A 16498-nucleotide genomic window follows, 5' to 3' on the forward strand; every position below is an offset into this window, starting at 1 on the left:
TAATGCGCTGTGCTGTATGAGGATCCACACCATACCTAGTACGAAAGTCACGCTGAACAGCTATTACTGACCAGCACTGCGCAAAACGTAGAACACAAAATGCTTTCTGTTGTTCCGACACCCTTTCTACTAGAACTGAAGTGGGCACACACTGCTGCTATCTAGCGGGAACCATGTAAAACTCGAGAGTTTGCACTTTCCAGCTGTAAGTTTTTCACGCACATATCTCAAATAACATAATAGTTATGATTTTTTAAAATGGGATGACTCTCTTTGATACACCCTGTAAAATAGCCACTAATCACCAGTTGAGGAGGCATGAAATATTTCAGAGCAATCAGCCATCGACTAACAACTAACCAGTACAAAATGTATTGAGATGACTTGATTCGTCTGCTTACGAGTGTGTTTAGGAGTAAAATTACTGTGCTACCAAGAACGTACAACAAAGTTTGTAGTTGCTACAATATTTATTATTATACGTGACGTACACAAAATTAAAACTGGAACATAGTTTTAAATAAAATGAAACGTTAGATAACCATCCGCACCCCTCAGGCAAGATGTATTCGGACATAAAGAGCCTTCCTTTTTCTAAAAAAATACTTCCTGAGGTCATATTCTCGTGCTAAAATGGACTAAATATATTTGGGAACTAAAGAAAAAGATTTGGCATAAAAGCGATTTGAAGTTTTTATGGAAATTAATTACTCTGAGAGCACAAGAAATACAGAAAATGCTGACAGTCTGAGACTGTGATGTGACTACAAAAGTAATCAGAGAATACTACAAACTGTATACTTCGTATCAGGCTAAGCGACATCGTAAAATATATCTACCTTCTCCGTAAACGCTCTTTTGAAGCACTGCTTTAATTGATTGTAGTGTCCGCAGCTCGTGGTCGTGCGGTAGCGTTCTCGTTTCCCGCGCCCGGGTTCCCGGGTTCGATTCCCGGCGGGGTCAGGGATTTTCTCTGCTTCGTGATGACTGGGTGTTATGTGATGTCCTTGGGTTAGTTAGGTTTAAGTAGTTCTAAGCTCTAGGGGACTGATGACCATAGATGTTACGTCCCATAGTGCTCAGAGCCAATTGATTGTAGCAGCCTAGATATCTTCCGTGCCGCTAATTTCCCACACGCTTCTGGAAGCGCTTGCACAGATCAAGGTTCTAAGATGTCTCACAAAATTAGCTGCTCTCGTAAAGAGTTGTTCTTACACTGACAGTAGGTTTGTTTTGCGTTCCTGGTCAAGAACGCGCAGCACGGTTCAGCTCATGTCGAGTTGTTTCTGGATAGTTTCGATATTTTTTTTTTTCGAGTGTCTCGAACGAGACACATTCGATCTCTAGTTCTGCTTGTTAGCGTTGACCGGAAGGACAGAACGCCCTTAATCCTCTCTCTGATGCAAAGTGGTGTAAGCGACAAAATTTAACAGCACCGTTTTTTATGCAAGTTACAATTATGTACGAGCTATTCAAAGCGACAACTTCCTACACTGAAAGTAACCACACGAAGAGCTGCACTGTCGTCGCGTCGCTCCCCTTTGCCTCACTGCGGCTGTGTGCAACGCTGCTCGACGTAGAGATGGCCGACAACGAAAACTTCAAGGAATTGGGAACTGTGTTCTAGAAACCAAAGTAATTGAATACAAATTCATTATTTTGTGAGCAGTTCACTTGCCACTCTATACACCTTAAAGAAGGATGTGTGCCCTCTAGATGTTGAGTAGCTAGCAAATGTAGTGCTACAAATTAAGCGTCAAATACTTATTATCCTAGTGACGACAAAAACAGTGGACTAATATCGGTCATTTAGTGATACACGTAACCCCTTCCTGTTGCCATCGCCGCCGATAAGTAGTCATCTTTTGGAACTTTCAGTTCTTTTTTCCGCGCTTGCTAATAAAAACTGGAGAGAAATTAGGTCTTATGATGACACCATTTCATAGTTTTCTTTTACACAGGCATGTTTCACCAATTTAACTTCTGTCTTCAGTGGGATGTTTGTAAGGTAGCACAAAGTGTTGAAACAAGACCGTGTAAAACGAAACTTTAAAACGGTGTCTTGCATAAGAAAGAATTCCTCTTCCGTTTCTTCCCTCAGTAAATGTGCAGACCATGCTCATCCTCGCGGTATTTTTGTCCAGATAGTAAGCAATGAGAATCTCGTTATACTGTTCCGCTTATCACTGAACAATTTAGCTCATCATATTTTCAGTTTTTTCACATATGAATACGACTGTCATCTGAAATCTGTCGTTCGGTGACACAACCATTTTGATTGTTACGGAAACCGTACTCTCAGGAATAGTACATGCTAAAAGGGGCACACATGCAGGGTTCGAACCCGCGACCTCCCCTATACTAGCCACTAACTAAACCGCGGCCACAGACGCCAGGTATCACACCCGGCCAGACATCAACCTAACCGCCGTGATGTTCATCGGCAGCTTAGAAGTTTTAACTACGACAGCAGTACATCTAAAAAATTTACACACAACAATGCACTGTTTTGTTTTCTTCCTCCCAGTAGCTTTTAACAGAAAGCCTGTATGATTAGGAAGTTGTAAGTATTACTTATCGGCTTTTGATAATAATACAGTTACGCAACCAGAATCGTCCTAAACTTTACAATGCATTTGAAATAAACAATATTATTCTGCAAAAAGTAATACGAAAACAGAAAGAACACCAACCGCTCGATACTATAGATGCTGTTCAGTATCCACAAGAATTTCTAAAGTCACTGAATCCAGCTGGTTTCCCGCCACGCAGTTTGAGGTTTGAAGTCGGCGTTCCTGTAATGCAACTACTCGGTCTTAATTCTCCGACGCTTCGTAACGGTACCTGTTTGCGGGTTAAAATTGTGGTTAAAAGTGTGACCGGTTTACTCGTTCTCTTGAAGCGAGTTCAAAAACCCTATTAAGGTGTCGTTTGCAACAACTATAAATAAGACTCAAAATCTGACAATTACGTTGGCACTGATGTAAGATCACACTGTTTTTCGCATGGTCAGTTCTATGTTGTCCTATAACAAACCGGTATTTCAGAAAACCATTGCATACTGTTACGACAGAAGGCCTTGATAAGAAATTTTGTATCATAACTCCATAGCTTCGAAGTGGACAAAGTCGAAACAAAGAGTCGAAATTGGTGCGCTAGCGCAATTCCCAGGATTGGCCCAGATTGGTGTCCATAGCTGAGGGGCAGCGCGGCAGAACGCCTTGGGAGGGGCCCAGGTTCGATTCCTGACCGCATCGGAGATTTTCTCAGCTCTGAGACTGCGTGTTCTGTCCATCATCATTTCTTTCTGGCTGACAAGCAAGTTGCGGAGGCGGTGCAACCTAGAAAGACTTGCACCAGGCGACCATTCTACCCGGCGGCAGCCCTAACTGCACGGCCGGCCGTGGTGGCAGAGCGGTTCTAGGCGCTTCTGTCCGGAACCGAGCGACTACTACGGTCGCAGGTTCGAATCCTGCCTCGGGCATGGATTTGTGTGATGTCCTTAGGTTAGTTAGGTTTAAGTAGTTCTAAGTTCTAAGGGACTGATGACCTCATATGTTAAGTCCCATAGTGCTCAGAGCCATTTGCATTTTTGTTTGCACCCTAACCGCACGCATAGTCCACGCTCCACCAAGAGTAGGCTGTATTTCCAGTTGCCATACATATACGGCAATTGTGAGGCACTGCCGGGTTCGCCAGTAATTTATGTTTTCTTAAACATTTTTTCAACGTAATATTTTACTTTGTATAACAACTAAACAAACCAAAGAATTCGCCCGTATGAAAGCGAATACAAATCCGAGAAGGTTCAAACCCGCGTCCAGCCATTACATTTAGGTTTTCCGTGATCTCCGTAAATCGCTTAATGCGAATGCCGGGATGGTTCCTTTGAAAGGGCACGGCCGGTTTCCCTCCCCATCCTTCCTTACAGTGAGCTTGTGCTCCGCCTCTAATTACCTCGTCGTCGACGGGACATCAAACACTGATCTTCTCCCCCTTCTCCTCCTCCTCCTCCTCTCGCGAGCAAAGTGCTGCAGAAGCTTCTTTCCTCCCCGTCCCTGCTGCGGCAACGCTGATTGAAACAACATTTCAAATATGCGGCCCAGCGCTGTGCAGATAGTATCGGTGACTAATGAAGCCGGCCATTGTGGCCGAGCGGTTCTAGGCGCTTCAGTCCGGAACCGCGCTGCTGCTACGGTCGCAGGTTCGAATCCTGCCTCGGGTATGGGAGGGAGATGGGACCAAAACCTGATCAGTGCATCCTCATGCGTTTTCAGAAGTCTATGGCTGACTCATAACAGTCAGTTTTGTTATAAATTAACAGATTTACTTACATTTTAAGAAATATAACAGTACCCATCCTGAGTTAGCTCTTCCCCTAGGTCCTTCATTGTGACTAAATTCCCGACTGATTAGGCGGCAGAAGGCAGGACTATCAGCGTGCCACATCTCGTCCTACACGTCTTATTCTCGGCGACACATGCACCAACCCATTTGACGCTGTTCGCCCTTCAGCTGTGCTAACGCTGCTCCGCCTACTAATAGTCGACAGAGCTTGCCGTAGTTTAACCCTTTATGTCAGACTGGTAAATATATATACCATTGGAAAAAAAACAGCTGGAATTGCCTTTTGCAATTGAATTGCTACTGCTTCTCTTTGGTATGAAAATTTACCAAACCGTAAGCTTTAAAATACACAATAAATTGAGCAGATTCATGTATTGTTATTAACAAAGTGTACATACATACACGTATTTCATTGTTGTGCTTGCAAAACCCTTTCGTTAAGCGTTAACGTTACGCCTTGAGGTAAACCTGTCCTCAACCGGAATGTTGGTGTGAGCAGTGCAGTGCTCCACTAGGCGGCGTCCTCCTGATGGAGGTGGTGTGTGCTCTGATCTTCCTCCAACCTCTGGCCTGAGGCTGTTACGGGGGACCTACGATTCAACGTGGGCTCCGAGGCACGGTGCACACTGACAATTTTTACGTACACATATCGTTGTCAGACGTGGAAGAAGTGTAACTGACAGAAATTAATACTAGGAATCACGGAGGATTGAACCCCGAAGCTTAGGGTTTGTAGGCTAACACTTAATCATTGAGCTATCGAGCCACGCATGTACGCAAATAACGTAGATCCGTTCGCAGTGTGACAAAAACCGCTACATCTGCGTATTTTCCAAGTAATTATACTCTAACGAGGAACACAGGAGAGATAAGGAGGAGTTTCCACAGGAGAGGGGTACTGCCAGATTGCTGTTGCATAATGTTCGAGAACTGTGCCTGGTTAATGGTATAGAAATGGTTGCGAAAGGCGGGGGTCTGAGCACTGTACTTGATCCAGTGCAAAATTTTCATTTGTCAGGAAACTACCTAAACGTGTACGCTCTTTAGCATTGTGAAAGACTGACACTCAATCGTCGCCAAATCGTGCTTAGTCCAGACAAAAATTTCATACCACAGCGAAACTTCCCACTATACGACGGTACACCAGCGTTCTGCGATGTTAGTCCTCAAAGATGACATTCGTTTAATGCGAATTTAAACTCTACGGCTTAAGAATCTCCTTGTTCGTCTTGAGGCGTGGGATTCCCCACCAGCTACGGACGCGTACGGAAGGAAAGCTGTTTCAGCTTGACAACGTTCACCAGAGGACTCAGTAATGTCGTCAAAGGGAGTACGCTCATCAGCTGAAACATTCTGACCGCAGCCATCCTTGACAGCGAATTCTACCTGCTGGCGTCGCGGCAAGTGACGCTCTAAGAAGTATGTAAGTGCAGCAGAGGAGAGTGGGCCATCTTCCTAGCGACGACGGCTCAGGCCGCAAATGTGGAAATCCACTGACATAAGCGACCCTGACGGCAGATGGTTCTGGACCGGCGCCTGGAAACGAGCATCTCGGAAACGGCGTAGCTGCTCGGCTGTTCGCATACCACTGTCAGGAGCATCTGTGGAGGGTGTCTGAAGAACGGTGAAACCACGAGTAAGCGAAACAGTGTCGGACGTCCAGGTCTAATCAAAGAACGTGGAGGCCGAAGGCTTGCCTGCTGTGTAAAGCAGAATAGGTAGACGTGCCAGGACCGACTGCAAACTACAGTGATGGCGCAGGCACAGGAGTTTCCCAGCACACCGTTCATCGTATCTTGTTGAACGTGGGGCTCCCAGCTGACGACCGGTACGTGTTGCCGTGTTTAGTAACGGCCTCGTCAGTTACGGTTGCAGTTGGAACTCGCTCATCAAGGTTGGACAGTGGATCAGCGAAAACACGTCGCCTGGTCGGATGAATAACGTGTCTTCTTAAACCAGGCGATGGTCGTATACTGATACGACTTCATCCACGTGAATAGGTGCTCCAAATATGCACTATGGCACACAAGTAGGCCCTTGGAGATACTACTATGCTTGGCGGACGTTCAACTGGGCTTCCGTGCGACCTGTGGCTGTGAACGAAGGCACCATGACGGCTGTGGACTACGTAAACATAACTAACGACGGCCTATATTGCTTCAAGCTTGATGTTCCCCTTGACGGCGATGCCATTTTTCCAGCAGGGTAACTGTACGTGTCACAAGGTCAGCATCGTGGTACAGCACTCTGAGAAATAAAACTGTTAACAAGTACTGATGTCTTGGCCACCAAATCCGCCTGATATGAACTCGATGAAAGACATCTGGGACGGTATCGGCCGCCACCTCCGCGACCACAAACCATCCGCCCGTAACTTACGGTAATTGAGTGACCTGTACGTAGCCACCTGATACCATAGGAGTAGCTTCAGAAAGCTACCAAGGATCTGTCGAATCGGTGCCACGCAGAATCGCTCCCGTACTGCGTTTCTCCCGTACAGCGTTTCAGAGTTGGACCAATACGCTGTCTAGCGGGTGGTCACAATATTTTGGTCCATCAATCTCGTTTTGGTTTGGTATATGCGCACAAACATCACATGAAAAGCAAAATGAAAAGCAAAATAGCTCTCCGTATAATTATTCAACCTTTTTAATGTTGGTGTGTCTAATCCGGTACCACACCAGATCAAAATGGCGATGAAATTTTGTGAAATTACATTAAATGCTGATATGCCGTATCACCACGCTTGCTGGAGAACCTCAAGAAATTGTCATCAATCACAAAAGAACACTTACTGTAGTCATCAGCATCTTATTCCACGACGCATTCTTTGCACTGTCTGAAGACATGAAGCGGAGATAAACGTTTCACGTGAACAAAGATTTCGAGTTTATGTATGTAACACGTTCTTGCAGTGAATATCTTCCAACAACGAAGCTGGACGCTGGATGCAACTATTAACGCCAGTCTGTGACTTCCACAGCCTCTCTACTAAATCGTACCTTTTCCCCAATACAAATTTCTTCAGATGCGCGAGACCGCGGAAGGTCAAAAGGTGGTGAAGGAGATGGATTTTTTAACAGTTCGCACTTTGTCACTCTTTCTTTTCCCAGAGTCAAACTACCATTGTGGACAGATAGATTCTCACTAAGAATGGCTCGTTTCCCGTTCGTACTTCAGTCTAGGCCACACAACATTTGATCCAGCTGTTCCACAACGTTTGCGCCTCACCCTTTTCAGAAGATATGAAACTTTGTCCTTCACGTGGAGAGTGACCGGCTTCCGTCCACACAGATGTCTGTACAGTATCAAGTAGATTCTCGTTAAAATCTTATAAATTTCGATGGTAAATTCGTTTTCACTTTTTCTCCTGGTCAGCACTTAAAATTGTGGCACTCATCTTACATAAACCTTTGCCTCAGTTCATTCTTCACTTGGCATTATAAGATGCCCACAGTCGGTCAAAGCGCTCCCCCCACTTATCACTCCTTTCGCCTCCGGCAAGGTCCTTTTCTATGTGAAAAACGCCGGAGCTCACTGTGGTTCGGTGTCCACGTCAAACTGCGCAGACTACCACATAGCTTACCGGGTAAGATGGCTTAATGGTCACTCCCTACAAGAGCACTCCTGGTAAAGCACCGTGGCACTAACACCAACTAACATGCTGAATATGGCTTTAACTACATTTTACGATAGTTTTTTTTTCTGACATGGGATCAGCGTTCCATGCATCTTTACTCGCCGATTGTCCAATCAAATTTAACGATGCTTTCATCCGTGTCCGCAGTTTTAGGACGTCCATTTTATTTTGGGTATGGTTTACAAAAGTAGGGCTCACAAGTGCATACAGCATTAACTGATACAAGATAAAATGAGACTATTAAGAAAGAGGATGAATCTTTATACAAGTCTCACAACTTCTGGTAAATTCCTGTGTAAAACAAATGTTATGACTACAAGGTTTACCAGTATATTGTCCGCCTGCTTACCTGGGTGGTAATGTGCTCGCCTCCCATGCAAGCAGGCCCGGGTTCGATCCCCGGCCCGGTTGGAGATATTCTCCGCTCGTGGACTGATTGTGAGTGTTGTGTTGTCATCATAATTTCATCCTCATGAAAGGCGCGCAAGTCGCCCAATGTGGCGTCTAATGAAATAAGACTTGCACTTGGCAGCCGAACTTCCTCATTTCAATTTACCAGTATATCAAATCGGATGAAACACAAGCTAACTACGTTAACAAAACGTATAAATAAAGCCATTTTGCGCTTGGCGTTGACGTGTTTTACAGAACATGTACCGATTGGAGAAAATTAACAATGAATGCTTCATTAGTTCTGTTGTAGCAAGGAAATTATGCAGCAACTGCGGTTACTCTGAGCATACTTTAAATTACCGAGATGTGCTGCTGGGTGAACTGGTCATGAGTTTTCCACACTCAAGAGATATTCTTTGTGCTCTAGCTCCACTTTCTCATTTTCTGCGACCCTGCAGAGCGGCTGGTCGGCGATAGGCTAATTTACACGGCTGGCTCGTTCGAGCGTTGGGTGCCCCAACGAGCGCGAACCAAGTCAAGCTCAGTTGCTCGCCAAATCCTAAGCGGAAGTGTTGGCATCTACCTATCGCGGAACTACCTGCGACGAACAACTCAAGTGAGCATAAACGCCAGTTGTAGATTTCTAAACTGATTGCAAATTAAGTGTGATCAGTTAACTACAAGATGAAGAGAGAGCATTTTGTGTAACCGTGACAATCTACGGAAGAAGTTTATCTGATTGACAAGAAAATGGTGTAAATTGCGGCAAAGAACGAGTTGGAATATAGCGTGGGCGTAGTACCGAGAAATTGTTCTTGGCAGACACGTAACTGTAGCGTGGACATGGATACATGATAATTATGATCGAGGATCTGGAATGTAAGCAGTGAATCACATTTAAACCAAGATTTACCACTTACATGGAACATACAGCTGCGTTGCAATTCGACAAATTATGCAAAAGAAAAGAAAAAAAATAAGACTATATCTCCTTACGATTGGTGGCTGCCATGCTACATCACATCACATTAGAAACCATTTAAGCGGGGAAACAGACAACGTATATTCTCTACGTCACCGTAGGTGACGTACGATCCCGTAACGCATATAAAGCTTAATAACTGTCCCCCTATTCCCAGAAAGAATACGTTGTACCACTTGTGACCACACATTCTCGCTGGTGTAAGGGGCTTTACTTTGTGTCCCAACTGGATCGGCGAATAGTTGGTCAAACGTCCTACGATAAGTGACTTCGATTCCGGCGACCGCAGGAAGCCCCCAATCGTGACACACACACGCACACGCACACAGTCGGGTTCCGGAAGGCGCCAGCACAATTTCTCGCCGCCTGGTCATGCGAGGACTGAGATAAGATAGGCAGCAGCAAACCGCGGCGGTCACGGAGTGGGGGTCCGCTACGCTACAAGTAGGGAGCCGGGTCCAGGGCGTCAACCAGCGCAGGCGCGGTCCGCCGGCAAGAGATTCGCCGCGTCACACCGAGCAGCGCAGCAGCGGAGCAGCACAGCATGGCGGCAGGTAAACAGCTGTTTAGCTAGCGCAGGCCGGGCACCACGCGACCAGGCGTGCGTTTATGTCCGAGTTGCGACACGCGACAAGAGGTATGCGAACGTGTACACAGCGCTCTTTATATACGAGCAGCGTTCTGAGCCACGATAAGTAAGTGAGCAGCAGGATGAGTGTCGATAAACCTGCTTGTATCGAACATAGATGTGATGGACCAGAAAGACAATTGGCCGATTGGTTCGCATTGGAATAAAGTCAACATAAAACTGAAAACAGCGAGTCTGTGGGAAAAGTTTGTGTTCGCAGTAATAATCGTTGTAGGTATGATTGGTTTCCAACAAAGATAAATCTTTTAAGACTTCCAGTGGCTGCTTATTGACACGCTTATTGTTAGTGAATTTGTTTCCACTGTCAGATACGTTCACTACTTCCTGTAAATTATTACATGTTATATTTCTGTGGCTAATATTCCCGATTTAAAAACATTATAAGAAGGAGCATTTTAGAGTTTTAGTTTCTCATAGTCTGCCAAACGACTGTCGTCTGCAATTTTGAACCTTTCGTCCGAAAATTCAGAAACAAAACTGAAGACCAACCTGTTCCACCATCGCTTTGTTATTCGTAACGACCAGCATTGTCTATAAACTTACAGTTACCATCAACCACTCACTGTAACAGAACAGAACAGAATGTTTACAATTGAAGTTTCTGAACACAGAGCCAGAATGGGAAGGACAAATAATTCGAATGTGTTTTTGCTTCATATTTCATAAACAATTAGGAGAAATTCAAACACTGTGGTAATCATCCGCAATTTTTCTGCACTCATTAATGTTTGCAGTTTTCCATTTCTGACAATTTTTCTGTGAAACTTCACTTACCTCTTTCATAATTTTTGCAAAAATTGCAACTCTAACAGGAAAAAGAAACTTTACGCTTTCAAATAACTAACCAGTTAACACATACTTGAAAAAAAAAATAATTTATCTTGTAAATGGAGTTACGCAGCGTGGGTTTCAAGAATAAAGTATAGTTGATCGCATGTAGCATTGTTTTTCACAAACTGCGGGAAGACACAAATGGAAAAAGTTCCGTTATAACTTTATACTGGCTTCCATTTCAAGCCAGCAGTCAACAATGCTTTACTCGCTGCTCTATTCGCCGGTCTTGACGCTTGCCGGCGTTCACACTGCGGGCCGGCCCCGGGCCGAGCCGAGCCGAGCCGAGCCGAGCCGAGCCGAGCCGAGCCGGACATCCCGAGTGTTTAATATTGCCGGCGCGAGCCTGTGGAGCAGCACTACAGCTTCTGTAGTACACGCATCACTCGTCTCCCTTCTGCTTTCATCACAAGTGTGACTGCACACGTCTTTTATTTTAAGTGTTACCTCACATTTCACAGTCAGTGAGAAAAAATTACATTTATTATAATGATACATGCGAAATTACTTTTATTTCATTTATTTAATCTACCGTATTTACATGCATTTACAACAATAGCTTGCCAGCGATCGCGGCATTGCCGCCACTGAATAGTTCGCATTTACTTGTAAACGGAGACAGATACGAGTGTCACTGAGGGACGGAAATGTGTCCCTAGCAGATGACAATGCATTGTAAGTCATGCTGTGGCACGTTACTATAAGCTGTTGTCTGTGACTCTTTTTGCCATGTTCTTACTTTAATGAGTGCAAAATAACGTATACATGACATTAACTTGTGTCCATCAATTTCGTTTCAGAAATTCGGCTAGTATGACAGTAATGATGCAGTTTCCACATTATGGAACGAAGTAACCAAGGAATGTGTTTCAGATAGTACACACAAATATAAATTATTTTCCTTTATAATTTTACTTGTTTTATTTACAATGAAATGAGATACACAAAAATATAGTAAATAGCTAAGTACTTTCAATTCCAAAATTTATTTTTGAAATGTTTTTTATTAATTATTTTAGGTTGCATTTTTAGCGAAATATTCAACAAAAGTGTTCCTGACAGTTTTCGAACGTAATGTGGAATTTCTGTTGAATGTGGCACCAGCTGTCTGCATATCAGCATTGTTACAAAAATTTTCAGCTTCAACATTGCATCCTTCTCTGTCAGTGACAATATTACGAAGCAGACAAATGCACTTGACTATGTGATCAGCTACGTAAATAGATGTTTCAATTTCCTTCCTCAGTAGTCTCCATTTATTGGTCATACCAAATGCACATTCAACAACTTTTCTTGCTCTGGAATGCTTATCATTGTATAGAATCTTCTCCTTGTCCAAATTTCTGCGTGGAAAAGGTCCTCATCAAATTCTCTAATAAGGGGTAAGCTTCATGTCCCAAAATGACGTACGGTAGTTCCTGACACATTCCTTCAAGTCTTGTTGGTGGCGGTAATAACAGCTCCCCATTTGTAAGTTTCCTATATAACATACTTTCTTTAAACACGCCTGCATCAGACTGTTTACCGTTGGCACCAACATCTACAGCTATAAATTTGTAATTTGCATCAGCAACTGCTTGGAGTACAATCGAATAATACTGTTTGTAATTGTAAAACACGCTGCCAGAAAGTTTAGGACACTGAATACGTATGTGCTTCCCATCTATACATCCAACACAGTTTGGAAATCCCCATCTCGTATGCATTTCACGAACAATTTCTTTAAATCGAGAAACAGTTGGCGTTGGTAAATGAATGGGAGCAAGTGACTCCCATATGGTCATACAAACGTCTTTCACCACCACTGATACGGCGAACACTCCTAATCGGAATGACGATGCTAGTACATGACAGGAGATGCCAGTGGACAGATACGTGAGAAAAAAAAAATCGTAAAATGTGTTACTCAAGTGTGGTGTAGGGCAATGTTTTTACAGTTTTGTTTGCACAGTAGATATTTACTTAGTCCATGTCATTTCACAATAATACAACAATAAATAATTAAAGAGACATTTTCTTGCACCCTTGTATATTCTTTCCATTAAAATAATGAAATCGAAATGCAAAGACCTGAGAGACAGTTACAGAGATTTTTTTGTCATCAGTCTACTGACTGGTTTGATGCGGCCCGCCACGAGTTCCTTCCCTGTGCCAACCTCTTCATCTCAGAGTAGCACTTGCAACCTACGGCCTCAATTATTTGCTTGACGTATTCCAATCTCTGTCTTCCTCTACAGTTTTTGCCCTCTACAGTTCCCTCTAGTACCATGGAAGTCATTCCCTCATGTCTTAGCAGATGTCCTATCATCCTGTCCCTTCTCCTTATCTGTGTTTTCCACATATTCCTTTTATCTCCGATTCTGCGTAGAACCTCCTCATTCCTTCCCTTATCAGTCCACCTAATTCTCAACATTCGTCTACAGCACCACATCTCAAATGCTTCGATTCTCTTCTGTTCCGGTTTTCCCACAGTCCATGTTTCACTACCATACAATGCTGTACTCCAGACGTACATCCTCAGAAATTTCTTCCTCAAATTAACGCCGGTATTTGATATTAGTAGACTTCTCTTGGCCAGAAATGCCTTTTTTGCCATAGCGAGTCTGCTTTTGATGTCTTCCTTGCTCCGTCCGTCATTGGTTATTTTACTGCCTAGGTAGCAGAATTCCTTAATTTCATTGACTTCGTGACCACCAATCCTGATGTTAAGTTTCTCACTGTTCTCATTTCTACTACTTCTCATTACCTTCGTCTTTCTCCGATTTACTCTCAAACCATACTGTGTACTCATTAGACTGTACATTCCGTTCAGCAGATCATTTAATTCTTCTTCACTTTCACTCAGGATAGCAATGTCATCAGCGAATCGTATCATTGATATCCTTTCACCTTGTATTTTAATTCCACTCCTGAACATTTCTTTTATTTCCATCATTGCTTCCTCGATGTACAGATTGAAGAGTAGGGGCGAAAGGCTACAGCCTTGTCTTACACCCTTCTTAATACGAGCACTTCGTTCTTGATCGTCCACTCTTATTACTCCCTCTTGGTTGTTGTACTTATTGTATATGACCCGTCTCTCCCTATAGCTTACCCCTACTTTCTTCAGTATCTCGAACAGCTTGCACCATTTTATGTTGCCGAACGCTTTTTCCAGGTCGACAAATTCTATGAACAGAGAATAGTATATTAAAATGCAATTCCACTCGGGCTTTGTTCCGTCATATGATTTTCCTAAGCTCTAAGAGCTATGCACAGTTCCTTATCAGTGGAAATAGAACCACTGAGTCAAAGGGCATTATCTCAAAACACTTCGCCTATCAATCTGTCTATCTTACAAGGTAATGAAAAGAATTCTTTGAGGTCATCAGTGGCTCCACATGATGAACCATCACCACTGCCAAGCGCTGCATCATGAAGAAAAAAGTTGGAAAATTGTGAAGGAGTATTTCTGCGATTCTTCATTGAAGGCACAGCAAGATATTACCCAAAATGACGAAGCTAATTACTTCCTAATGATTCTCAGGAGTCCCATAAACTCTCTTCCCCTCAGAGGCAGCGTTTGTGAAATTTAAAATACAAAAGCATGACTACAATTAATTGGAGGTAGTGAATGCTGTACAAAGTTCTACTGCAAACCAAAAAGTGTGTACTAACGAATCTTACCTTATCGTTATACACAATTTTTCTTCTGCTGTTATACTACTGCGAAAATTTGTGTTCTGTTTAGAAATTTTGTCTTGAATGTTTTGCAGCACATACTGATATGTATTACGATTCATTCTGTAATTTGAATAAAATTTTTCAGGATAGTTTTTAAGTTCTTCATGTAAAGAAAAAAAACTCTCCTAAATGTCTGTCGCTATTTATGGGACGAATCCATAACCTCCTAGTTCTTCTGTGCTTCAAAACTCGACGAGTTACTGCAGAGTCAAACAATACCAATAAAAGAGTGAAGACATTGTTCTACACGACAGCACAGACTAGCTAAAGGCGTGCAACTGTTGACTGCAGCTGCGTTTTCTACTGAGTTGCTTGTCAACTGTCGAAAGGTGGGGACTTTTTTTTAAATTTATTTATTTGGCCTCCGGCAGCTAACAGCCATTTAGCCAAAGAGTGGGGATTACGTTGACAGTGCAGCGCAGCCCGCCAAAAAAATAAAAAGAACAATGAAACGCACATCTGTGTCGATATCCAGTAGTTTCATTAACTCTCCATTATTTCTTCTGTCGAAGTAGGCAACGAGACTACAGAATTGCGCTTCAGTTTCTGCAGTAAACGTATCACAAATCTCCAGTTTGTTTTTGTGATTAGTTTTACACCAAATTTTATAAGACCTATGTCATTGACACTTATATCTAGACACTTTAACTAGACAATGAGACCATTAAAATAATACGAGGGACAGACAGTAGGCCTGCGCTGATCACTAGTAATTAGTTCTTTCCTGTCCTGCATTATATGACTACACTAAACCAAGCTGTAACCACGCGAACTTGCGGACGCGGCACTGACGCCACTGAATAGCTCGCATTACTTGTGACCAGAGACAGGTATCAGTCTCATTATCATTTCAAAAACTTTTTTGTACTTTTAGCTACATTTCATTCCCAACAATGTATGGTCTAAAACGAATCTAATAGTAAGCTACACGCTACATAACGTTTTCATTACAAGATTTGTAAATCAAGTGCACAACGTTGACAAATAGCATCATTTCACAATGACTGTTAATAAATATGGAAAGATAAATGATTCAATATGAAGCTAAGATGTTACACTACCACGTGTACAAAAATCAGATTTTTCAGCCGCATACTTTCTTCAAAATCGTTTGGGAAGCGTTACGAAACTAAGAAATCACGCGAAACGAAAAGTAGATTTTTTTTCACGTCGTAAGTAACGCTTTTAAGGAAAAAATAAGTTCATCAAACGATGTGGCGAAGTCTTATATACCGCTAAGAATTCTTAAAACATGAAAATCAGAGAAGTGGATTTCCCCCCATTTCGCCGTCCCGGCTCGGCGCGGCGCGCCATGTGAATGCACTACACGTCGGCCTGAGCTGGCGAGGCACGAGCCGAGCCAATCCGCGTCATCCGCCCGGCCCGGCCCGGCCCGGCCGGCAGTGTGAACGCAGCCTAACGCACACTCAACGCATCAATGCCTTACGCAGTGTGCCACTCACGCTTTCAATGCTGCTGGCGAAATATGTTGTCTATGAATACATTATAAGCTGTACTCCATAACACGCTGCGTTCCTGTACGCTCACTTCGTTGAAGACCGAAAACTTTCAGGTAGAAAACAACAAGAAGACTCCGAGGCCATTTAGAATTCAGTCTGTTCTCGAGTTCCACTGGGCTCTAAGTCGCTTACGTCAGACTGAGGACGATTTTTCTGAGTTCAGGGGCAAATCTGATATGCAGTCTCGCCCGTCGCATGCTAATCAAGACATGTTCGTTTGTAATATCGTTACAGGCGCACGACTGATTTGAATACTAGCCAACAAACTGAATTCAGTGCGTTGCTTATAATGCGCCGACTGTCAGCTGTTCGCAGCATATGAAGAGCCTGTGTGTTCACTATAGTTTGGAAACCGTGCAGAAATTTAAGAGTGACGAGACAGCCAAAGCCTTTCGTCAGGGACGCAAAAATGC

At 43.4% G+C, this 16498-nt stretch overlaps 2 protein-coding genes across 8 annotated transcripts in view; one reads left to right on the forward strand and one right to left on the reverse strand.

The window, feature by feature from the left end:
- The window catches only part of LOC126284460 (trichoplein keratin filament-binding protein), a 713651-nt gene that overhangs the window by 238682 nt on the left and 458471 nt on the right, over window positions 1-16498 (reverse strand). The gene's annotated exons all lie outside the window — the stretch shown is intronic.
- LOC126284463 (peptidoglycan-recognition protein LB-like) overlaps window positions 1-16498 on the forward strand; it is a 201816-nt gene that overhangs the window by 114222 nt on the left and 71096 nt on the right. The window contains exon 1 of one of the 3 annotated variants that reach the window (XM_049983400.1): window positions 9797-9916. The exons of the other annotated variants lie outside the window; for them this stretch is intronic. Coding sequence (XP_049839357.1) covers window positions 9907-9916 — 10 coding nt within the window. The 5' untranslated portion in view covers window positions 9797-9906. Of the gene's footprint in view, window positions 1-9796; window positions 9917-16498 lie in introns of those variants that run through there. 3 annotated transcript variants of the gene reach the window in all.

This window comes from Schistocerca gregaria, chromosome 8 (genome assembly GCF_023897955.1).
Source record: "Schistocerca gregaria isolate iqSchGreg1 chromosome 8, iqSchGreg1.2, whole genome shotgun sequence".
Classification (NCBI taxonomy): Eukaryota; Metazoa; Arthropoda; class Insecta; order Orthoptera; family Acrididae; genus Schistocerca; species Schistocerca gregaria.